The sequence below is a fragment of the Theropithecus gelada genome, chromosome 15 (assembly GCF_003255815.1).
Source record: "Theropithecus gelada isolate Dixy chromosome 15, Tgel_1.0, whole genome shotgun sequence".
Classification (NCBI taxonomy): Eukaryota; Metazoa; Chordata; class Mammalia; order Primates; family Cercopithecidae; genus Theropithecus; species Theropithecus gelada.
Window position 1 is genome coordinate 26735908 of NC_037683.1, and position 23770 is coordinate 26759677.

A 23770-nucleotide genomic window follows, 5' to 3' on the forward strand; every position below is an offset into this window, starting at 1 on the left:
TTTTCTGGGTGACCAGGAACTAATCTCTTCTCTTCTCTGGGCCTCAGTGTCCTCACCTATACAATGGAATAATCCTTTTCTTCCCACTTTGACGTTCTGTTCTTGAATATCTAGTGCTATAAAGAAGAAAGCATTTTGGGAAACCAAAAGGCTCTGTGTGGAACCAGGGCCTCACTATAAAATCGGAACATTGGCTTTGTGAATTGCAATTCGTTGGTAATAAGCTCCACTCTCGATTTTGTTGCGCACAGGTATTAATTATCTCTGCGGGCTGCAATGCTGTGAGCACCAAGCTTGGTTATTAGAAGCCGGGTCTTTGTGTGTTTGAAACTCTACTGCAGCTCATCAGCTTTGTGACCTTGGGCAAGCTGCTTGGGCTCTAGGGGCCTCTGTTTACTCAGCTGTGAAATGGGGTTGTCACATCAGCCTCATTGGGTTGTTATGAGGGCTATGAGTCAGGCTTGGGCAAGTAGCTAGGTCGGGTGGATCATCCAGGATATATTTATTGTATTTCTATTATATATCAGGTTCTGTGTGCTGGGTCCTGGGGATATGATGATGAGAGCCTCACAGAGCTCCCAGTTGAGTCAAGAGACAGATGTCAGTCAAATAATCACATACAAAATACAGTTCCAAATGGGGAGTCCCCAAGGAGGGCATGCTGGAGCTGAGATCTGGAGGTTGCCTAGAAGTTAACAGGGAAAAGAAGTGGGACTGGATGAGGGGAGGAGTAGGGCACATCTGTCCCAGGAAGAGCAAGGAGGCCTGGGTGGCAGGAGCACGCTGACCAAGGGCAGAGAGGGTGGCAGGAGAAGAGCCTGGAGCAACGGCCAGCCTATGGAGTTTCATCTTCTTTCTCAGAGCCATGGTAGCTAGCTGTGCGTCTGAAGCATGGAGGGGTCTTGTTTGGAAGCTTCTATCTTGGAAGATGGCATCGGTGCAGTGCGGGGAACAGATTAGTGGACCCTAGAGCTTTCCAGGTAAGGCCGATCCAGGGACCCACGTGGGGATGCAGAAACAGGGACAGATTCTGGTGAAATTTAGGAAATGAAATAACTGGGAGTTGATGATGGATTGGTTACGGGATGTAAGGGAAAGGGAAGCATCCAGGTTCACAGTTGATTCTCAGTATGTACCTGGGTGAAAGATGGGTCAAACTGAGGAGGGGTGGGTTTGGAGGGTGGCAATAGTAGGAGCTCAGTCTTGGACATGCTGCTTCGGTCTGCTAGAATTTGGCCTGTGGGTGGGGACAGTGATCTAAGAGGGGGCGGTGCATGAGCAAAGGCAGGGAGGAGGGTTGGTCGTGCTTGGGGGTGCAAGGAAATGGAACAGACTGCACTGCAGGTGGTTCTCCTTGGTGTTAGGTGGCTGCGCCTAAGATGGGTTTGAGGTTATCCAGGGGCCACAGGCCATGCCCAGCAATGGCAGCCACCTGGCATTGATAGCAGTGCTGCCTGGGTTAATGACCAGGGAGGGAGGGTGAGTGAGTGACAGGGTGTCAGGGGAACCCGCCCCTCACACAATGGCACACATGGCCGCCAGGGCTGGTAGGGAGGGGCCTCATTAGGGTTTGGCTCTGCTCCATGTGGGGCTGGGGGCTGCAAGGAGAGCCCTGCCACCCAGATGTGGGAAAAGGCAGGGAAGGGGATAGAGGGGTGGGCGATTACTAGGATGAGGGCTCCTGGTTCTAGCCCTGGCTACGCTAGATATTCACCAGCTGACCTTGGGAAAGTCCACTCATTCATTCATTCATTCATTCATTCATTCATGGAATGCATTCATCAGCCATAAACAGTGTGCCAGGCTTCAGGAAAGGTATTAAGATCTAGCCTTTAGAGGAGACTGGAGACTTATACCTAAGTAGCAGCAATAGTTGTAGTAACAATAATAAAAAAGCTCAATACATGACTGTGTTCTGGGTCCCCTGCTGTACCCTTGGTAGGCATCTCCTCAGTGAATCTTTACAGCAGCCCCTGTGGGGTGGCTACTCTTCTTATCCCTGTTTTACAGGTGAAGAAACTGAGGCTTAGAGAGGTGAAGCTTCAAAGGTCAGAGCCAGCAAGAGATGAGGCTGGGATTTGAACCCAGGTCCACAGTGACTCTAAGATTTTTTTCTCTCTTACATGGCTGGTTCCCAAATCTGACTGCTTATCAGAATTACCTGGAGGGCTTTTTGGACAATACAGAGGCCTGATTTTTTTCCTTTTTCTTTTTGTTTTCTGACTCAGAGTCTCTGGGTCCTGGGTGGGGCCAGTGTTGGGAGCCTCTTGTTCTGTGAAGATCCTGCCTCTCTCGCTTGACTCGCTCTGTCCCGGGTACACAGGGCTTGCTGTTCTCAGGGAAAGCCCACTGGCTCCCCCACCTTGGCCTTTCCACTTGCCCTCCCAGAACACTGCCCCAGCCCTTCTTGTGGCTGGCTCTTGCCCCCCTCTTCCTTCTAGTGCCTTGTTTGAATGTCACCTCCTCATAGAGACTTTCCTGACCATCCTATAACCCTTCTCCTCCAACCCATTACTCTTGGCCCCATGGGTTCTCTACCAGGGCCAGTCACCTGGGACACTTAAAATCTCTGATGCCCAGAGACCGACTCTGTTGGCCTGGGGCGAGTCCCAGGCTTCAGTGCCACCTGGCCGGGGACACGGATCATCACTAGGTCTCATTGTTCACAGCTCTCTCCTTGAAATTATACATGTGCTTGCTTATTGTCCATGTCTCTGCTAGAGTAGAGAGCAGGGGACTGGCCTGTCTTGGGCCCTGCCATATTCCCAGCACCTTTAAAAGCACCCGCCACACAGTAGGAGCTCAGTGAGTACCTATGAATGAAGGAATGGGATGCTGGGGCTTGAGAAAAGACAGCTTGACTGACGATCAGGATCGATCTGTTCCCAACATCTGGTGAACCCTTGGAGGGTTCTTACAACAGGGAAAGTTCACCTGATCTGCCAGTTTCACACCTCCATACTGCCCAGAACATCCCACTCTGGCTGCAGGACCACCTCGGGGTCAGGACAGTGGGTTGAGATGGCAGGAATCGCCAAGGCCTCCCTGAGATTCAGGTTGCATATTGCTAGAGTCAGAGCTGGAAGGGCAGAAGTAGTGTTGAGTCTGAGCTCTCACCATGCAGATGGGCCCTGAGGCCTAGTGACGGAAGGAGCCTCGGCTAAGGTCAGGCCATGGTTGAAGAGGGCCTAGGAGGTAGGAGCTACAGCATACTATGTGACCTTGGCCAAGCCTCTGACCTTCTCTGTGCTTTAGTCTCCCCATCTGTACCTGCAGGGCCTGGGCTGAGATGATCCCAAGCCCAGGACGTCAGGAGTTCGTTCCCTGAGTCCTTTCCTGGGCAGCGCAGACTGCAGAGGGTTTGCAAGGGGTTAAGCTCCTCCGGCTCTTGCTCTGCACGCAGACAAACCCCCTCCTTCTGACAAACACTTGTAGGAAATCAGGCTGGGCGCTTCCTGCCGAGGCGAGGCGGCCTCAGCCGCGGCAGGGGCGGGGAGAGGTGGGGAGCGATGCTGGTCTGTGAGCAGCAGCTTGGGCTGGCAGAACGGCCTGGAGGCGGGCCAGGGCGCAATGGAGACAGGGGGCTCCCTGGGTTTGGAACAAAGACTTCACAGACAGGTCCCCTGAAACTGGGTCGGCAGGACGGTGGTGGAGCCCGAGAGAGGTAAGAGATCGGAACGGAGGAGGGCCCAGGAGGCCGCCTTCCTTCTGGACGGGCCAGTCACAGACTCTCCGGGACAGTCCAGGCAGCCGGACCAGCCCAGCCAGGAAGTTGCAGCTGCTGGAGCTGCACCACTTTTCTCTTGGCTCAGGGGAGCCCGGCCTCCAGGGCAAGGGTGGTTTTAAGAAGGATTTCGTCAAGCCTCAGGATGCTAGATTCCAGTCCCAGCTCTGATTCTGATCTCTTGTGAACTTGGGCAGGCGAGTCCATCTCTGTGCCTGGGGTGTCCTCGTCTGCACCTGGAGAGTTAGTGTCCTTGGTTGCTAAGGGGTCTCAGAGACGATGCAGGGATGGGGAGCAGGCCAGGAGGCAGTGACGGCGTAGGGAGGTGGTCCCAATCGAAGGAGTGGCCCCTTATGCCAGCTGTGTAAGGGCAAGGAGAGGAGCCAAGGACTGTCCGAAGACCAGCAGACCCAGCTCAGCTCTCAAGGATGGCAAGACCAGAGCTGTCAACAGCCAGGGCACGTTTCTCTTTCTCCTCAGCCTGTGCTGCTGGAGCGGGCTGGGGGCAGGGAGAGGACACACAGAGGGGGAGTGGCTGGTGCATCCTTGTGGGACTAGTGTCCACACAGCTGGTGGGAAGCCCTTGAGAACAGTAGGTCTGTGCCCTGCCAACCGGTGGGTGGGAGGGATGGTTGAGCCCAACAACACAGCCTTTTTGGAAGGTCTGGTTACTGATTTGGGGGGGTCTTCCTTCCCCATCTCCCTGACACATCTTACAGCCTTGGTTTCAGAGTTGCGCACCCCAGCTTTGAATCCTCTGTGCTTCCTGACTGTGAGGTCTTCTGAAAGCCTGCCACGCCTCTGTGCCTCAGTTTCCTCATCTGGGAAGTATCAGGGTGGTGGTGGGGGTAGAAGCACGGGGGCACCCTGGACAGCCCTGGCTGGATGGGAAGGGGTTGCAGAGGGCAGAGGGAGGCAGTGCGGGCTGCGTGGCTGGGCTGGCAAAGGAGAACCTGGGAGTCTGGGCAGTTCTGAGGGACTGAGCCATAAAGGGAAGGGTCCCTGGCTATGGAATGACTGAGCAGGTGGAGAAGCCCTGTGTGGGTGGTGGGGAAGAGGAGACCATCCCACCCAGGAACTGAAGATAGATACCTCGGGGGTCTATTAGACCCCTGAGAGAGCAGGGGCAGTGGCAGCTTGCGAGTAAGAAGATGTACAGAAGGAGGGTGCAGTGGCTGCTACTTCCTTGTGGGGCCAGTTTCTCCAGGGATGGCGGGGACCCTGAACTCCACAGCCCTCCCCAGCTCACACAGCTGGAGTCTTCACCAAACCTCACTCACTGCCTTTTAGGAGCAGCCCTGCTGCCCTAACGACGGCTGGCTGGAACAATTCTGCCTTTACCTGGCATTCAGGCACCCCTGTCCCTAGCTCTCCTTCAAAGTCAGGCCATACTTTCAGACCTCCGTGCCTTTGCCCATCCGTTCCCTCTGCCTGGAATGCCCTCCCCAATCTACCCCAAATCCTCACTGTTCCTCAAGCCCACCTTAAAGCTTCCATTAGTAACGCTTCTGTATTGTACTACCCCCCACTGTTTAAAATTTTGGAATGCTTTTACTCTTTTCTACATTCTTTGCATCTTATGTAGTCCCTGGTATATAGTAGGAAGTCGTAGGGCTTTTTTAAAAAGTTAATTTGCACCCACGGGGTGCTCGGTATGTATCTTTGTCCTTTGAAATGTGATCTCAGGGAGGAAGAGAGAAGTTAGCAGTTCTGAGGCTATTGCCCTCAGGAGCTGAGTCAACCAGGGACTTCAAATTCAAAGCTCTTTGAGTCTCATCCCCTGCCTCCCAACCCACCCTAGCAGGATGATATCCCCTTGCAGTAGCAAGAGCAGGTGGTACTTTCTCTATTTTACGGTGAGGAAAATGCAAGCCCAGCTATACACAGTGAGTAACAGCAGCCGGGACTAGCACCCATCTCCTAATGCTCAGCCTGCTTCTCTACCACAGCATCATCCCAGCCTGAAGTTGACAGGTAGTTGGCACTAATATGTGTTTGTTGACTGACTAGCTGAATGGCCATTTCTGGGGCTTTGTGGTGCGGAGGGCCATGGCTCACATGGAAGACAGAGGCCTCGCTCAGGAAAGGCTCACTGGTTTAGGCGCCGGGGGCAAGTGTGAAACTCTAGCCAGTCACTGCAGCTGCCTCTGACCTGGTTACAGTGAGATTTCTACCATGACTGAGTCATCCCAGAAGACAGGATGTTCCTCTTTGTGCACCCAGAGGCCTCTGTGATTGGGCAGGCTGCTCTGTGGCAGAGCTAGAAAAAAAAGCCCTTCAAAAAGTCCAAAAACCACATGCCTCCCCCGGCCCCTTCCTCAGCAGAGGCTTCAGAACCAGAAAAGCAACAGCTAAACTGTAGCCCCTCCTCCACCTGCCATAACAGCGAGGAGGCCTAGTGAACTTCAAAGGGCAGGCCCTGCCTGAGGCCCTGGTTTAAAATGCAGATTCCTGGGCCCTATCCCAGGGCCACTGAGTCAGGCTCTCTGCAGGTTGTTTCAGGAAACTGCCTGCTTAGAGGATTCTTAAGCACACTGAAGCTTAAGATCCCTGGCAGTGATTTCCAAGAAGGGTACAGGCCCTGCAGAAGGTATGAGAAGCAAGAATTAGAGCTTCTATTTAAAATATAGTTGACCAGCTGGGTGGGTGGCTCATGCCTGTAATCCCAGGACATAGGGAGGCTGAGGCAGGAGGATCACTTAAACCCAGGAGTTCAAAACCAGCCTAGGCAACATGGCAAAACCCCATCTCTACAAAAAAAATTTAAAAATTAGCCAGGCACGGCGGTACGTACCTGTGGTCTTAGCTACTCAGGAGGCTGAGGTGGGAGGATCGATTGAGCCCAGGAGGTCAAGGCTGCAGTGAGCTCTGATCGCCACTGTACTCCAGCCTGGGTAACAGTGAGACCCTGTCTCAATAAAATAAAATACAGTTGATCCTTGAACAACACAGGGGTTAGGAGTGCCTCATGCAGTCAAAAATCTGCTTATAACTTTTAACTCCCCCAAAACTTTATCAATAGCCTGCTGTTGACTAGAAGCTTTGCTGATAACATAAACAGTTGATTAATGCATATTTTCTGCGTTATATGTATTTCGTACTGTTTTCTTACAATAAAGTAAGCCAGAGAAAAGAAAATGCTAGGCTGGGCGCGGTGGCTCAAGCCTGTAATCCCAGCACTTTGGGAGGCCGAGACGGGTGGATCACGAGGTCAGGAGATCGAGACCATCCTGGCTAACACAGTGAAACCCCGTCTCTACTAAAAAAATACAAAAAAAATTAGCCGGGCGAGGTGGCGGGCGCCTGTAGTCCCAGCTACTCGGGAGGCTGAGTCAGGAGAATGGCGGGAACCCGGGAGGCGGAGCTTGCAGTGAGCCGAGATCACGCCACTGCACTCCAGCCCGGGCGACAGAGCGAGACTCTGTCTCAAAAAAAAAAAAAAAAAAGAAAGAAAATGCTATTAAGAAAATCATAAGGAAGAGAAAATCTACTTAAGTCTTTCATTAAGTGGAAATGGATCATCACAAAGGCCTTCATCCTGTCATCTTCACATTGAGGAGGAGGAATTAAGAGGGGAGATTGATCTACTGTCTTAGGGGTGGCAGAGGCAGAAGAAAATTCACATATAAGTAGAGTTCAAACTGTGCAGTTCAAACTGTGTCATTAAGGGTCACCTGTGTTTATTTTCTTTTTCCTTTGTATTTTTATTTATTTATTTATTTATTTGGAGACGGAGTTTTGCTCTTGTTGCCCAGGCCAGAGTGCAATGGCACGATCTTGGCTCACCGCAACCTCCGCCTCCCAGGTTCAAGCAGTTCTCCTGCCTCAGCCTACTGAGTAGCTGGGATTGCAGGCATGCACCACCACGCCCGGCTAATTTTGTATTTTTAGTGGAGACAGGATTTCTCCATGTTAAGGCTCGTCTCGAACTCCTGACCTCCAGGTGATCTGCCCGCCTCGGCCTCCCAAAGTGCTGGGATTACAGGCGTGAGCCACTGCGCCTGGCCTCCTTATTATTTTTAGTAGAGATGGGCTTTTGCCATGTTGCCCAAGCTGGTCTTGAACTCCTGAGCTCGAGTGATCTGTCCATCTCAGCCTCCCAAAGTGCTGGGATTACAGGTGTGAGCCACTGTACCTGGCCAATTTTCAATTGCATCTTTTTAGAAAATCACTTTTGAAAATATTATTTCTAATACATGTAATATATCAGCATGATGTGTTCGAGCACATTTATTTTTACGGATGGGTTGTGTGATTAAAAACATATTGGGGGCCACTAGGCCGAAACTGACAGTTGCAGATCTTGCTCTGGCAGGAAGTAGCCGGGTGATCTTAGCCAAGTTCTACCCTCATGTTTGTAGAGAGGGCAGATTGAGAACTTAAAAGTAAAGCTTCTAGCCAGGCTGGCGCCGAGTGGGCTCTTCACATGTGGCGGGGACTGTGAGGCTGGAAGACAACACGCAGGGTGATCTGGAGGAAATTGTGGGGCTCTGCATTTGGGGGTAGAGAGGAAGACTGGGCGGGGACAGAGGATAGAAGCCCCGAACACCCATCCACAGAGCAGGAGCTGCAGCCAAGGAGGGAAGAATGGTATTCCCTGTCCCTCCCTCCTCCAGCCCTTGAGAAGTCAGCCTTTCCCGGGCTGCACTGTTCCCTGGGGAACTTTGTGTCCACAAATAGTTGCCTGCTGACTTTTCTCAGCCACACAAATCAAGCAGGATCCAAGTGCTCACGAGGATAAAGGGACAAACACAGACCTTCTATCCTGGGAGGCCTGGAGTCATACTCCCTTCGACACAGCATGCAGGGGAGAAAGCCCAGACTGTGGGCCAGGAGGCTGACTTTCGCCCCTGCCTTGTCCTGACCCATGTGTGGCTTTGGGTAAGGCCTCTCCCCCTCTCTGGACCCCAGTTTCCCCATCTGTGGAAGAAGGCCTTTGTGTGAGCCGCCCTGGGGGCCGCTGCGCTGATGGGCGGCAGTTCTCTGAACCCTGCATGGCAGGGAGCTCCCTGGGGGACCGTGCCCACTCTGGGTCAGCTTTGCACTTCCTGGACCTGGCTCAGTGCTGGCATAGAGGAAGCGCTTAGGGAAATAGCGGGAGCGTGGGAAGGAAGAGGCAAAAGGAGACGAGAGGGAGAAGGAAAGAGAGAAAGAAGGAGAGGGTTGAGGGAAGGCAGCGGAGGAGCCCTTCTCTGGCTACCCTGTTCCTGCAGCAGCCACCTGACAGGTCCCTGTGTGGCCAGCCTCCCTGGTTCATTCTCCCAGAGCAGCCCGAGGGGAACTTTTAAACCACACCTCTGATGGGCTTTCCCTGTGTTCAATACCCCAGCCATCCGGTGAAAACCACTCCCAGGTCCAGGAAAGCCCCAGTAGGCTTGCTCCCCGTCCCCAGGTCGCCTCACTAGGAAGGCTTTTTCTTTAAATTGAGGTGAAATTCACGTAACATAAAACTAACCATTTTTAGATGAACAGTTCAGTGACATTTAGTATATTCACAGTGTTGTGTAACTGCCACCTCCATCTAGTTGCAAAGCATTTTTCTCACTTCCGAAGGAAATCCCATACCCAGCAAGCAGTGCCCACTCTCCTCTCCCCCAGCCCCTGGCAAATACCGTCTGCTTTCACTCTCCAGGGAGTTACCTTGCCTGGATATTTCCTATCCATACAATCACACTATATGTGGCCTTTGTGTCTGGCATCTTTCACTTAGCATAATGTTTCTGAGGTTCATCTATACTGTAGCATGTGCTGGGACTTCATGTCTTTTTGTTTGAGCACCTGTTTTCAATTATGTTGGTTAGTGGAATGCTACTTTTTTTTTTTTTTTTTTCCTTTTGAGACAGGGTCTCACTTTGTTGCCCAGGCTGGAGTGCAGTGGTGCTGTCATGGCTCACTGCAGCCTCAACCTCCCGGGCTCAAGTGATCCTCCCACCTCAGCCTCTCGAGTAGCTTGTGACTACAGGTGTGCACAATCACACCTGGCTAATTTTTTGTAGAGACAAGGTTTTGCCATGTTGCCCAGGCTGGTCTCGAACTCCTAGACTCAAGTGATCCACTCACATCAGCCTCCCAAAGTGCTGGGATTGTAGGCGTGAGCCATCATACCTGGCCTGGAATGCTTTTTTCATCATCCTCCCCCACCTCTCAATCTGAATTCTTACCCGAGTGAGGTCAGAGAAGATTCTCAGAGGAACTAGCTTCTAACCTGGGATCCCCAGACTACCCTGGCCTGTGTCAGGGCAGCCCCCGTGCCTCCTCCGGCACATCTCACCTGGATTTGTAGTTGCCTGGTGATGTCTGCTTCCTCCTGGGCCGTCAGTTCTCCGGTGAGCAGGGCCTGTGCCCCATGCCCACACGAAGAGCCAGTACTCAGTAACACTAGCTAGGATGCATTCAACACCTGTTGGTCGGTGCACTGGCCACTGGGCTCCTCATCATGTGTCTCATCTAGTTTATAAAACCCTGGAGGGGGCCGGGCATGGTGGCTCACGCCTCTAATCCCAGCACTTTAGGAGGCCGAGGCGGATGGATCACGAGGTCAGGAGTTTGAGACCAGCCTGGCCCATATGGTGAAACTAAAAAATACAAAAATTAGCTGGGTGTGGTGGCGCACACTTGTAGTCCCAGCTACTCAGGAGGCTGAGGCAGGAGAATCACTTGAACCCAGGAGACAAAGGTTGTAGTGAGCTGAGATTGTGCCAATGCACTCCAGCCTGGGCAACAGAGTAAGACTCTGTCTCAAAAAAAAAAACAAGCAGACAAAAAAACAACCCTGGAGGGAGAAAGGAATTATTATCCCAGCTTTATTGATGAAGAAAATGAAGGCAGGGTGACTTGCCCAAAGTCACACAGCTTTGGGAGGACGCAGCCAGGAGTTGAACCGGGGCTAATTCCAGAGTTCCTGCTGGTAACTTCTTGTTCCAAATAAAAGAAGGAATCAGGAGAATTAATGATATTTCTTGAATGTGTTCCTGACAGGGCACAGGCAGGATGGCCGATGCCGACAGGAGCCAGCGGTGACTCTGGGGCCCCTGGCAGCAGTTCTGTCTCCTGAAGATGAAGTGGCCCAGGTGAAGCTCAGGCCAACCCCGATGGCCAGCTCGGAGACTGAGATCCGCTGGGTTGAGCCTGGCCTGGGGAAGGGCCCCCGGCGGCAGCACTGGGCCTGGGCTGAGGACAAGAGGGATGTGGATAGTAGTTCACAAAGCTGGGGAGAAGAGGGACTCTTTCCCAATGCCACCAGCCCCGAGCTCCTGGAGGACTTCCGCCTGGCCCAGCAGCACCTGCCGCCCCTGGAGTGGGACCCGCATCTGCAGCCCGATGGGCATCAGGATTGTGAGTCAGGAGAGACTTCAGGAGAAGGTGAGACTGACACCCCTCCCCCTACGGTGGTGTCCCGTCCCCCACATCACATGTTCTAGCAGGGGGGAAGGGAGTAGAGGTTGCTTCAACATTTTCAATTAAATTCTACAAAGTCTATAATTTAAAAATTTTAAAAATTTAAATTGTATAAGTAATACCATTCATTGCAGAACAACCAGAAAATATAAGGCACAAAATTAAGTAAAATTTAAAATTACTCATTGTCCCACTCCATCCCCAGATAACCACTGTTTTCCATATGTGTAGTTATGCAAATGTAATGTGAATATGGAGCAGTATTCTACATACTTCATTATAACCTGCTTTTTGGTTAACTTAATAGATATGAACATTTTCCTAGTTCATCAAATCCTCTCCCACAAGTCATTCCTAGACTTCCATAGGTATCCGTGGTTAATCGGCCAGTATCCTACTGCTGGGCATTTTAGTAGTTTCTAGATTTTGCTGTTATAAATAATGCAGTGATGAATGTCATTAATATATCTTTGCACACTTGATTTGCTCATAGCTCTGGTAATTTGAATTACTTAGTCTTGGGGTTGTGTCCAATTTTTATTTTATTTTATTTATTGATTTATTTATTTATTGAAGCAGGGTCTTGCTCTGTTGCCCAGGCTGGAGTGCAGTGGCATGATCATGGCTCACTGCAAGCTCGACCTTTCGGGCCCAATCAGTCCTCAGAACTCAGCCTCCCGAGGAGCTGGGACTACAGGTGCATGCCACCACACCCAGCTAATTTTTATATTTTTTGTAGAGACAGAGTCTCACAGTGTTGGCCAGGCTGGTCTCAAACTCCTGGCCTGAAGCGAGCCTCTCACCTTGGCCTCCCAAAATGGTGGGATTATAGATGGGAGCCGTCATGCCTGGGTATTTTTAAGGTTTTTTAAAATTCCAATTAGCAATGGGAATGTTGGCATTTCTTGTTTTCTACAATAACTATGTTCTTGTTGCATCCAGACCAACTTAGACTAAATTCCTCGCTTTGCTTAGCAAGTTCCTTCTGCCTGAATCTTGCTTTTTCCATCTATAAAATGAGAGGAATCATATCGTAGAGAATAGTAAGAGCTGGATACGTGGTAGTGATTGCGCTTAGATTATGAGCGAGATGCCCCTGTTTTAGGGTCCTGTGACTCCCGCAGGCTGTTGCGGTTGGTAGAGAAGCCTCCTCTGGTAGCAGATTGTGCTGTTACTCAAAGTTTCACACATCTGATCTGCTCAAAGTGAGCACTGCCCACTGCTGCCCACTGAGGAGCCATTTCTGAGCACTCTTTCCAGCAAGGGATGGTAACTGAGATGCACTGGGTGGACAGGGCAGAGGCATTTCTTCCTGGGGTCACATGGTAACCCCCTGCTATGATGTAATAGCTGCTACCCTGTCCTGTGCCTTTATTATGTGCCAGGCACAGGGCTGGGCAGGGTCTGGCCCTCTCTTGTTCCCTCCTCACCACCCTCTGTCAGGTAGGAGGAACTAGCCTCAAGTTTGACTGTGGATTGCCAGAGAGGTCAGCAGCTTGCCTGTGGCCCCAGTGAGGGGTCACAGGAGCCAGGATTGAACCCAGGGCTCCCTAGCTCCAAAGCCCAGGCCCCTTCACCCCTGGTGCGTGACCCCTAGTGGTGGAAGCAGACTCACCTGCATGACTGGGGCCTGGGTCCCAGGTCCAGGGAACCACTGGGTGATCTTTGGCAACTTACGTAACCTCCCTGGGTTTCAAGTATGTTGCTGTAAGCAAGAGTAACTTGCGGAAGGAGATGTTAAGTGGTTAAGAGATGTAGAGGCATCAAGGGTAGGGGAAAGAGCATGGGGGAGTAGAGAGTGAGACAAAGGTGCATCTGCCTGAACAGAGAGTCTATGCCTGGTGGTACCCAAACTGTGTCTCATGAAACTTTGGACCTATCCCAGAAGTCAACACGGGGTCTAGAGCAGAATGGGTGCCTCCGTAAACAATGACTGCATGGATGGTGGTTAGATGCATGGATGAATGGACGGGTGGGTGATGGATGGGTGAATGGGTGGGTAGATGGATGGAAGTTGGGAGGAAGCATGGTGGGATAGATGGCTGGGTGGGTGGATGGATACATATTTATTGAGTACTCACTATGTAATAATTACAGTAACTGTCTACTTCCTGGGAGCTTTATATACCTTATCTTCCTCCCTCCTTCCTTCCTTCCCTCCCTTCCTCGCTCACCTTCCTTTTCTCCTTCCTTCTGTTCGGTCAACAAATAGTGTCAGGAACCAGCACTGCAAATCCAATCGTGAACAAAACAGAGAGCATCCTTGGCTTCATAGAGCTTGCAGTGTAGGGGGCGAGACACATGTCAGTGAAACAACCACACAAATAAATGGAAAGCAGCTGCTATGATAAGTGTTACAAAATAGAGGTAACCAGTCCTATGAGGGCCTGTAAAAGGGAGAACTTGACCTAGTCAGGGAGATCTAAGTCTTCCTTGAGGAGGCAGAGGTTGAGCAACAGAGGAGGCAGAGGTTGAGCCTGAAGGACAGATAGGAGTTAACTAGGCCAAGGAGGAGAGAGAATCCCCCAGCAGAGGGATGCGCACATGCGTAGCCCCCATGGTGGGAGGAGTGTGGTGTGCACATAGCAGGAGCAGGGGGAGCCTGAGGGGCCATGGAGAGAGATGGATCAGGAGAGCTAATGGGGCCGGGGTGGCAGCGACCTTAGGACCATAGTGAAGGTTCTGCTTTTCTTCCACAGGAAGACATGGATGAGTTTTCAGATGGGGGATGTGGGTGAGGACGGAGGAGATGGTTAGGTGGCTACTGACTACAGTTAGCCAGACAAGAGAGGATGGGACGCGAGCCAAAGTAGTGGTGGTAGACTTCAGAGTGATAGATGAGTTTGCGATTTTTTTATAGGAGGTAATGGGGCAGGACCAGGTGACAGATCGGATTCAGGGGGTTAGAAGGAGAGAGACGGCAAAGACGCCTCCCAGGCTGCTGGCCTGTACGCCTGGAGGGGATGGTGTTGCCATCTGCTGAGATGGGAGACACTGGAGGGACCGGGTTTGGGTTTGAGTTTGAAGGACCTCTGAGACAACCAGATCAGGTATCAGACAAGCACTTGGCTATGTGAGGGGCTCCTTGGGATTCTTTCCATCCCCATGTGATGAGGAAATGGAAGCCAGAGAGTTGAAGTGACAGGGTAAGTTACATGGTGGGTACAGACCTGGTATATGCTAAGAAGTGAACGGCCTGTCTTTCCAGAGGCTGAAGCAGAGGATGTGGACAGCCCAGCAAGTTCCCACGAGCCCCTCGCCTGGCTCCCCCAGCAGGGCCATCAGCTGGACATGACTGAAGAGGAGCCAGATGGGACCCTTAGAAGTCTGGAGGTTGAGGAGGCTGGAGAGAGCTCCCCAAGGTTGGGGTATGAGGCTGGTCTCAGCTTGGAGGGCCATGGAAACACCAGCCCCGTGGCTCTTGGGCATGGTCAGGCCAGGGGCTGGGTGGCTTCTAGCGAACAAGCCAGTGGGGACAAACTTTCTGAACATTCCGAGGTCAACCCATCCGTTGAGCTCAGCCCAGCAAGGTCCTGGAGCAGTGGGACAGTGAGCCTCGACCACCCTAGTGACAGCCTTGATTCTACCTGGGAAGGAGAGACCGGTGGCCCCCAGCCCACTGCCCTGGCAGAAACCTTACCAGAGGGCCCCAGCCACCACCTCCTAAACCCAGATGACAGAACTGGAGGCAGCGTTGCTCTGGCAACCCCCATGGAATTCCAGGACTCCTCAGCTCCCCGAGCCCAGAGTCCGCAGCCTGCCGCGGATAGATGGAGGAGAGAAACGACCAGATTCTCCTGCCCTCAGCCCGAGGAACACATCTGGAAGCAGACAAAGACGTCACCTAAGCCACTCCCTTCCCGATTCATTGGCTCCATCAGCCCCCTGAATCCTCAGCCCAGGTCAACACGGCAGGGCAGGCTGCTGCCCAAACAGGGAGCCACTCTGGCTGGCCGCTCCTCTTCTAATGCCCCCAAGTATGGCCGGGGGCAGTTGAACTACCCACTCCCTGACTTCTCCAAGGTAGGGCCCCGGGTGAGATTCCCCAAAGATGAGAGCTACCGTCCCCCCAAGTCCAGAAGCCACAACAGGAAGCCTCAGGCCCCTGCCAGGCCCCTCATCTTCAAGTCACCAGCTGAGATTGTGCAGGAGGTGCTGTTGAGCAGTGGAGAAGCAGCCTTGGCAAAGGACACGCCTCCTGCCCACCCCATCACCAGGGTACCCCAAGAATTTCAGACGCCTGAGCAAGCCACTGAACTGGTCCATCAGCTCCAGGTTAGTGGGACTTACGGCTGTGTATGTGTCACCAAGGCCCCTATTGGCTTAGGGTGGAGGCTAATTGGGGTGGGGAGGCCTCGAGTAGAGGCTGGCTGGGGTGGAGAGGCCTGGGGTAGAGCCTGGCTGGGGTGGGAAGCCCTGGGATGGAGGCTGGTGGGGTGGGGAGGCCAGGGGTGGAGGCTGGCTGGGGTGGGGAGTCCTGGGATAGAGGCTGGTGGGGTGGGGAGGCCTGGGGTGGAGGCTGGCTTGGGTGGGAAGCCCTGGGGTAGAGGCTGGCTGGGGTGGAGAGGCCTGAGGTGGAGGCTGGCTGGGGTGGGGAGGCCCTGGGGTAGAGGCTGGCTAGGGTAGGGAGGCCTGGGGTCTGGGCTAGGAACTCCATGCTGGTGCAGGAAGGTTATACCTGGAGCCCTGAGATAGACCCAAGCCCTTTGCTCAAAAAGACCAGTGATTGTACTCATGTTTCAAGGATGATCTGTTGAAGTGATCATGTTTCAAGGGAAATAGTCATGTTTCCCCTCCAGACCGTGAGCTCCACGGGCGTGGGGAGTTTTGGCAAGAGCATATCATAGGTGGCCTGTGTGCCTCCTTCAGCAAGCACAGGATGCCTGCTGGTCTCTTGTTTGTGATTTTGACAGCCTCTGATGGTCATTGTCTTGGTCTAGTCTTTCATTTGGGGTGACAAAGTGGTAGTATGCTAATGCTCTCACTCCTACATTAATTGCTGGAAATATGCTAAAAAGTAAAAGTGTCCCTTATCAGCTACTTGGTTACCAAGTTCTTGCTTGTATGGGAAAGGTCAGCGAGATGCTCTGTTCTGTCCTTTTACTGTTACCGTTACTGACCCATAATGGTCCTTCGTTACTTAGTTACTGACCCGTTTTCAGAAGGAGTCAGTTCCTCACATCCTTCAAAGGTGACATGCTTTTCCTTTTTTCCTGCAAAGACCTGTTTTTATAAAGCTCTTTGGGTTTGTTTAAGGCAAGTGACTGAGTAGGTGGAACAGTGATTTTCAAGCCTTCTATTTTTCTGCCATGGGACTCTTGGATGATTCATTCAATTAGCCATTGAAGAAAGTACTTCTTAAGCACATGCTGCTTAAACACCGACAGCGCAGCAGGGGGAAAGACAGATATGGGCCTCACCCCACAGAGCCAACTGATGGGCAGGGCATTTGGATAAATAGAATCGTGGCAGCCATCTGCGATGTGGGTCATGTGTCAAGGTAAACCAGCCAGAGGCTCTCAGTCTAGACTCGTTGTCACGGAGGTAGAAAAGTTGTCCCACTGCCCTCTCATGCTCCAGAACTTGAATGTGGTGGGTCTGTGTTGCACACAAGCCTGAAGATTGCTCAGCTTGGATCCCACCATTGAATGCTTTCCTCTCAGGAACCCAGAAGCCCTTGTGGAGGGGGGTTTGCTATCAGGGTCTCCCAGCAAGGAGGGGTGCATTGTGTGCCTGGGCATATGACCGTGTTGCTCCCCCTTTTCTGCAGGAAGACTACCACAGGCTTCTCACCAAGTACGCTGAGGCCGAGAACACCATCGACCAGCTACGCCTCGGGGCCAAGGTACCAGGCTGGGATGGGGTGGAGGCATGGGCCCAAGTCCCCGAGGAGATGACACTTTTCCATAGCTCTAGAGAAAGGCCACTGCCTCCTCCATCTATTGAGGCCCTGGAGTTAGTGGAACGCCAGTTTGCTTCTACCCCAAGGTCCCTCTGTGACCTTGGGCAGTGACCTTGCCCTCCCTGGGCTTTCTTTTTTTTTTTTTTTTTTTTTAGTCAGGGTCTTGCTCTGTCACCCAGGCTGGAGTGCAGTGGCATGGTCGTAACTCACTGCAATATCAACCTCCTGGGCTCAAGGGATCCTCTTGCTTCAGCCTCCCTGGTAGCTGGGAATACAGGCATGCATCACTGTGCCCTGCTAATTTTTTTTTTTTTTAATGTTTTGTAGAGACGGGGTCTTACTTTGTTGCCCAAGCTGGTCTCGAACTCCTGGGCTCAAGTGATCCTTCTGCTTCAGCCTCCCAAAGTGCTCCTGGGATTATAGGCCTGAGCTACCATGAGCCCAGGAATTTCATGAGACTCTCTCTCCTTCTAGATGGGCTCGGGAATAAGGCCACCTGGGTTCGACTCCTGGCTCCATTGCTAACCAGCTGTGTGACCTTGAGGAAGTTACTTGGGCTCTGTGAGCCTCAAAAGAGTAACACGGAATTTCTGCTCAGCCCCTGGTGCTTGTTCTTTGGGCCTGAATCTTCCTGGATCACACCTTTGCCTTTCTCCCTCCCCGCAACCTCACCTGGCAGAGTATGGGGCAGGAGGAGAGCAGAGGGGAAACCCACCACCCCAGCCCCCACCCCGTCTTAGGAGGAGGCTGTGAATTCTCCACCTTCCTCTTTCCTGAGTGAGGCAGGAAGTGGGACCTGTGCGGCCCCTCGTGGCTTCCTGCTTTTGCTGTGCCCTCCTCTTGCCTCATCAGGCAGCAGTGGAGGAGGGGTGAGAGCTGAGGTGCAGAGATGCAGATGCCCCAATGCCTCCCCCCCGCCCCCCCCCCCCCGTCATGCTCCAGGACCCTGCCCCCGCCACAGCTGCTGCTCTCAATGCTGAGAGGCACTTCCGGGGCGGGTGGGAGGAGGCCACTGTGGTGAGGAAACGGAAGGGGGCCTGTTTTAGGACCAGGAGCCCCCCTGCATCCCCACACCTGCTGCCTGGCACAGGCAGGCCCCTTCCCTCTTGGCCTCATCGGGCACATCTGTAAAAGAGGGCTAATCAGACTTCCTCCTGGGAGCCAAGTAGTCTCCTTCCAGCTTTTTGAACCGCTGAGCCAGATCTAGGGTTGGAAGAGACGGGGCAGTCGGGAAAGGGAGTGGAGGGGGTTTGTTAGGTCATCCTCTCTGGGGAAACCGCATTCTCATGGCTGCAGACTCCAAGCAGGTCCGGGGAGAAAGGGACTGGTCATCAGACCCAAACACTTGGCTTCCCCATTTGACAGATTGGGAAACTGGGGCTCCCGTTGGGGTAGGGGCCGCTGACGGTCATGGAGTGGCGGGAACTGAAGGCGTGGACTGGAGGCGTGGAGCGTCTCCACCCTCCCTCCTCTCTTCCTCCTGCGCTCGTTTAAGGGCATGAGTCAGTATACAGAAAGCATTTACCTGGCACTAGGCAGGCACTTCGTAAGAGTTAGGGAATATTATTATTATAAAGGTGTTTACTGCTAGGCGTCTTGTATGTCAGCCACAGTGACACAGGGGTGGACACAGCGGAGTGCAGCTGGGGTGCCTCCTCTTGTGGGTGCTCCCTTGACCCTGTAGGACTCAGGGTCCTCCCCAAGTGTGGTCACCCTGCCCTGGCTGGCACCCAGACCCCTGGCTCATGTGTGTGAGGGTGTCACAGGAGGAGAGGCCGGAAATGGTTCTGTGTCAGCTCACTCACTCTCACTTTCTGGAAAAATGATTGCTATTGCTTGGCCTGAGGGCTCTGCTCCCTCCCCCAACCCCTCTCTCAGCCTCACAAAGTATGAGCACCTTTCAGGGCTCTGCCGGAAGGAAGCAGGATGATACTATCACCTCCCGCCCAACCCCATCTCACAGCTGCCCTGGGGGAGTAGTACAAGGCACGCTTGCAGCTCCAATGTGCAGAAGAGAATAGAGCCCCAGAGCAGGGAGGGGATTCACTCAGGGTCCATGGGGCTTGAGGAGAGCTGAGATTCCAGCTGGCCAGCCTTCCTCACTCCGTCTGGACCTCTGTGCACTCTACCCCGAAGGCTGGAGAGACCCCAAGACAGCCTTTTGCTCAGAGCCCACGAGTTCAGAGGCAGTTCTCAGACCTCCCAAGGACCCACCGAGCCACTTCACTCTGCTCAGAACCCACGGCGGAGGGCTGGACCCACCTGGGAGGGAGCCGCGCTGGGGATGTTGCACTGGACACCCAGTCTAGGCATGGTGGGTAGGTGGACAGCAGTGGGTGGGGACCCATAGGAAGGAGATTGACATTCACTGAGCAGCAACAGGTATCCCACCCCAGGTTCAGGGTCATCTTATTTGAGCCCCTCCACACACACACTGAGGTTCGGTCAGGTGGAATGGTTTGCTCAACATCCCATAGCTGGTGCAAGAGGCAAAGCTGGGACTGAAACGTACATCTGCCTGATTCCAGAACAGATGTTCTTTTCCTCAAGTCTGGGTAAGCCCTGGCACCCAGGCCCTGGCACTGGGTGTGGAGAGAGGCATAGGGATGAGGCGGATTGATGACTGTTATAGAAATAAGAATGGTCATAGGTGATGTTTATGGACCACTGTCCTAAATAATTTGCAGTTGGGGAAGCTGAGGCACAGAGATGTTAAGTAACTTGACCAAGATCACTCAACAAGTAGGTGCCAGAGCAGGAGTTGGAACTCGGCAGCCTGGCTCTGAAGCCCACGAGTGACACCACGCTGTAGCAGAACTAGACTCGGTAGTTGTGGGATCTGCAGCCGGGGAGGCCTGGCCCAGGAACACCGATGGGTCTGGAGCCTTGGGGTTGGGGCAGGACCAGGGAGCCCAGCTGTGGGGCAGGGAGCCAGGACTGGTCAGGAGTCACTGGTTGGCTCTGTTCTCTACACTGGCCTCTGGCCAGGGTTTATGGTGATCTCACTGCATTTGCTGCCATGTTGCCACCTCCCCCCAGCCCCTGTTCCTCCATCTCAGCTGAAGAGAGATCTGGAAGAGCTGAGGTGACCAGAAATTACCCTAGAAGGAATTACGGAGATAATGTAAAACCACCCTTTTTCAGTGTGTTCTGATGGCCACAAGTTGGCCCAGAACCCCCTGGGTGGGGATGGGGGGAAGGGGAGGTTTCTGTATGCAGATGAGTTGGGGAAACATCTTCCTCTCTCTTCCTCCTCCCCTCCCGCCCTATTCATAAAGCCCATTAGCATTTTAAAGGCTGGGAGAAATCCATCTGTGCAGAGAATATTCATTTGTTTAACCCAATGTTTCCCAAATTTACGGGTCCTCCCTTCACAGAATTCTGATTCACCTTTTACAGAATCCCCCGAGGGAGTGAATCCGGCCTTGGGGAGCACCCGGGACACCTGGCTGTGTCCAGGGAGATGGGCCCTGGGAGGGCCAGGCCCAAGCAGCCGAAGCTGCCGCCCCCACCGCCACTCCCCACCTCATGGCTCTGCCTGGGCATCTGCTCAGGTTTTGGGCTTCTCTGCTTCAAACTCCTTTTTGGTCCCTGAAACAAAGGAGCCTCCTGGTTTCCCTGGCCCATCCCCATTCCCTGTCACTCCCCAGGTGGGGCCTGAGGCTGAGAAAGCGGTCTGGGGAGGGAAACATGCCAGAGGCTGGGCCTCCCCTGGGATTTGGGTCACCTCAGGAGGGGGGTGCTGATAGGAAAGCCCCCACAGGGGAGTCTGAGCAGATGGCTGAGGGGATTATTAAAATCCAGCTTTGTTCTCATCTGGGGAGGCTGGGCCTGAAAGAGGGGGAGGCGGGGTGGGGGACCATGCCACACTTGGAGTTGATTTTTCGGCCACAGCCAGGACCTATACAGCTTAAGCAAGAGAGGCTGCTGGCCTGGGGGCCAGGGAGCCCCTTCCACCGGGCCCACCCTAAACTGCTCATTCCTGACCTTGGTGCAGCGGGGGCAGTTAAGATAACCCCCCAACATCACGATGAGCAGGTGCCACTAAGGGGTGTTGCTTTTCCGTGGGCCTGTCTCCATGGTGGCTGTGCAGATGATGATGGCGATGACGATCATGGTGATGGTAGTAATGGTGATAGTTATGATGACGGTAATGGTAAAAATGGTGATGGTGGTGGTGATGATTGTGATGGTGTTGGTGATAATGGTGATAGTGATGGTGATGGTGAATGATGGTGATGCTACTAATGATGATTGTTATAATGATGCTGATGGTGATGATGGTGGTGGTAATGACAGTGGTGGTGATGACGATGGTGATGGTGATGATGATGGTGATGGTGGTGGTGGTAGTGGTGATGACGGTGGTGGTGATGATGATGGTGATGAATGTCAGGGTGGCGGCCGCTATTTATTGAGCACTTATATCATGTGCAGGAAAGTTATTAAGCCAACTAGGACTCAGAGGTGTGCTGTGGTAGAGCCTGGGCGGGAACCTGGGCTCTGACTGCAGAGCCCACATGCTAAGCTAGAGTTGGCAAACTTTCTCTGTAAAGGGCCAGATTGTGAAAATGTTTAGCTTTGTGGAGCATATAGTCTCTGTCACAACTACTCAACTCTGCCACCAGAGTGTGAAAGCAGCCATAGACAACACATAAACAAACAGGCATGGCTGTGTTCAATAAAACCTTCTTTACACAAACAGAACATAGTCCTCTCAACTCTGCTGTAAGCCGTTGAACAGCCCGTGGTTTCCCTCTGCTTTCGAGCTTCAAGAGGTCTTCCTTGGTCACCTGCCTGACTCCAGACTGCTCCCTCACCAGCTGGGCTGGCTGCCATGTTTTAAATCTGTCCTCAAATGATAGAGATCCGCTACCAATGGCAGATTAGTTTGTTTACTTGCTGGTTCACTCATTTATTCAAACAGCTATTGGTTGCTATTATTATCAACATAATTATTGGAAATGCTTATATTTGTTAAGAAATAATTGGTATATTATGATATAATTATAACATACAATATTAATAAAAAATTACTGTTAATAGTAGAACCATAGGTATTGGGGTCAGATAGAGCAGTGTTGTAATCCTCATCTAAGGACTTATCAGCTGGGGATCTTGAGTAAGTGACTCAATAACCTCTCTGTGTCTCAGTTTTTCCTTCTATATAATGGGCTGTTGGGGTCCCCACCCTGTCTTCCTTTCAGGACCACCATTAAGAGTAAATGAAAGGGCACGTAGTTCTTCACCTATGTTTGGCCCAGCCAAGGGCTGCACTGAAAGATGGTATTTATTACTACAGGGCATGTGTGTTGAGCTCCTGAATGAAGATGAGGTATTTCAGGTGGATTTGCCCCTACCCTGACTTGGCTCTGCTGTGCCTCCCCGCTTCCACAGGTGAACCTGTTCTCTGACCCACCCCAGCCCAGCCACAGCATCCACACAGGAATGGTGCCCCAAGGGACCAAGGTCTTGTCCTTCACCATCCCACAGCCCCGCTCTGCAGAGTGGTGGCCGGGCCCGGCCGAGGACCCCCAGGCCTCTGTGGCCTCAGGTGAGTCCGGGAGAAGAGCCGCAGCTGGAGGCTCCTTCTGTCTGGGATTCTGCTCTGTGGGGCTGACTTGGTTCACCCCGGGGATGGCACTGGCCTCAGGCCAGGGGAAGGAGGGAGGCAAGGCCCCACCCTGGGTACTTTGACTCAAAAGGGTCAGAGATGTGGAAAGTGTCCTGCTTTGATCCACAGCAGCCTGGGGGCAGCCCTGGCCCTGCCACTTGGCATCTTGGTGACCCTGGGTGAGTTGAAGACATAGAGTATTGTCCCTGGGGAGCCCATATCTCAGCCGGGCCCTGCACATGTGACCTCAGTTCATCCCCACAATAACCCGCTGAGGTGTGCACTGTTGTCACACCCATGACAGCCAAGGGGATCAAGGCTTGGAGAGGTGAGGACAGGCTGAGTACATACAGCTGTGGAGGGAAAGCGTCTGGATTGGAACTCACGTCTCCCTGTGTGAGAGGCCACGCTGTTGACTGGGAACCCGGAAGCCTAGCGCAGCTCTGCTGCAGCCAGCCGTGTGACCTGGGGCAGATCTGCACCTTGTCCTCCCCTGTAAATGGGGGACAATGCTTTACCCAGCCCACTTCCTGGGGCTGATGTGAAGATAGCACATGGTGACTGAGCTGTAACTTGATGATGGAGGTGGTGGCTTTGACGTCCAGCCTCAGTCCTTCAGCTCCTGGAAGGACTGTTCTTGGCCTCAGCTTTCAGCAATTGTGTATTCCAGGGTGGCCATCAGCTCGAGGAGACCTGAGCCCCTCCTCGCTCACCAGCATGCCCACCCTGGGGTGGCTTCCAGAGAACCGGGGCATCTCCGAGGACCAGTCCTCAGCGGAGCAGACCCAGGCACTGGCTTCTCAGGCCAAGGAGTTCCTGGCCAAGGTGAGTGGACTCCCAGCTTGGCCCCTGAGAGACTTAACTCACCCGGAGAACACAGAACCTCTGCCTGCTTGGGTGAGAAGCGCTCTGGGAGTCTCACTTGTCATTCCCCTGCCTCTGCACCAAGTTAACTCAGCCATCCCCAAAACATGAGCCCCTCCCTGGTTTTAGAGGCCACACAGCTCCAGCCTCCTCCTTGTCACCAGTGCTAGGCTTCACCCCCCTTTTTGGCGATGCATCTCCTCAAAATCCCTCCAGTTGTGCTTCGAAGTGTCTCTAGGCTGGCTCCTGGGAAACTCTGAGCTCTTTC

General features: G+C 53.0%; 1 protein-coding gene across 4 annotated transcripts in view; it reads left to right on the forward strand.

Annotated features, from left to right (window-relative positions):
• AKNA (AT-hook transcription factor) overlaps window positions 1–23770 on the forward strand; it is a 61401-nt gene that overhangs the window by 6907 nt on the left and 30724 nt on the right. Inside the window, exons 1-6 of one of the 4 annotated variants that reach the window (XM_025359028.1) lie at window positions 3501–3664; window positions 10703–11086; window positions 14331–15397; window positions 16893–16967; window positions 22422–22578; window positions 23309–23463. In XM_025359028.1, the coding sequence (XP_025214813.1) occupies window positions 10816–11086; window positions 14331–15397; window positions 16893–16967; window positions 22422–22578; window positions 23309–23463 (1725 nt within the window). In that variant the 5' untranslated portion in view covers window positions 3501–3664; window positions 10703–10815. Of the gene's footprint in view, window positions 1–3500; window positions 3665–10702; window positions 11087–12617; window positions 12625–14330; window positions 15398–16892; window positions 16968–22421; window positions 22579–23308; window positions 23464–23770 lie in introns of those variants that run through there. The other 3 variants (XM_025359029.1, XM_025359030.1, XM_025359031.1) reach the window with 3 other exon arrangements.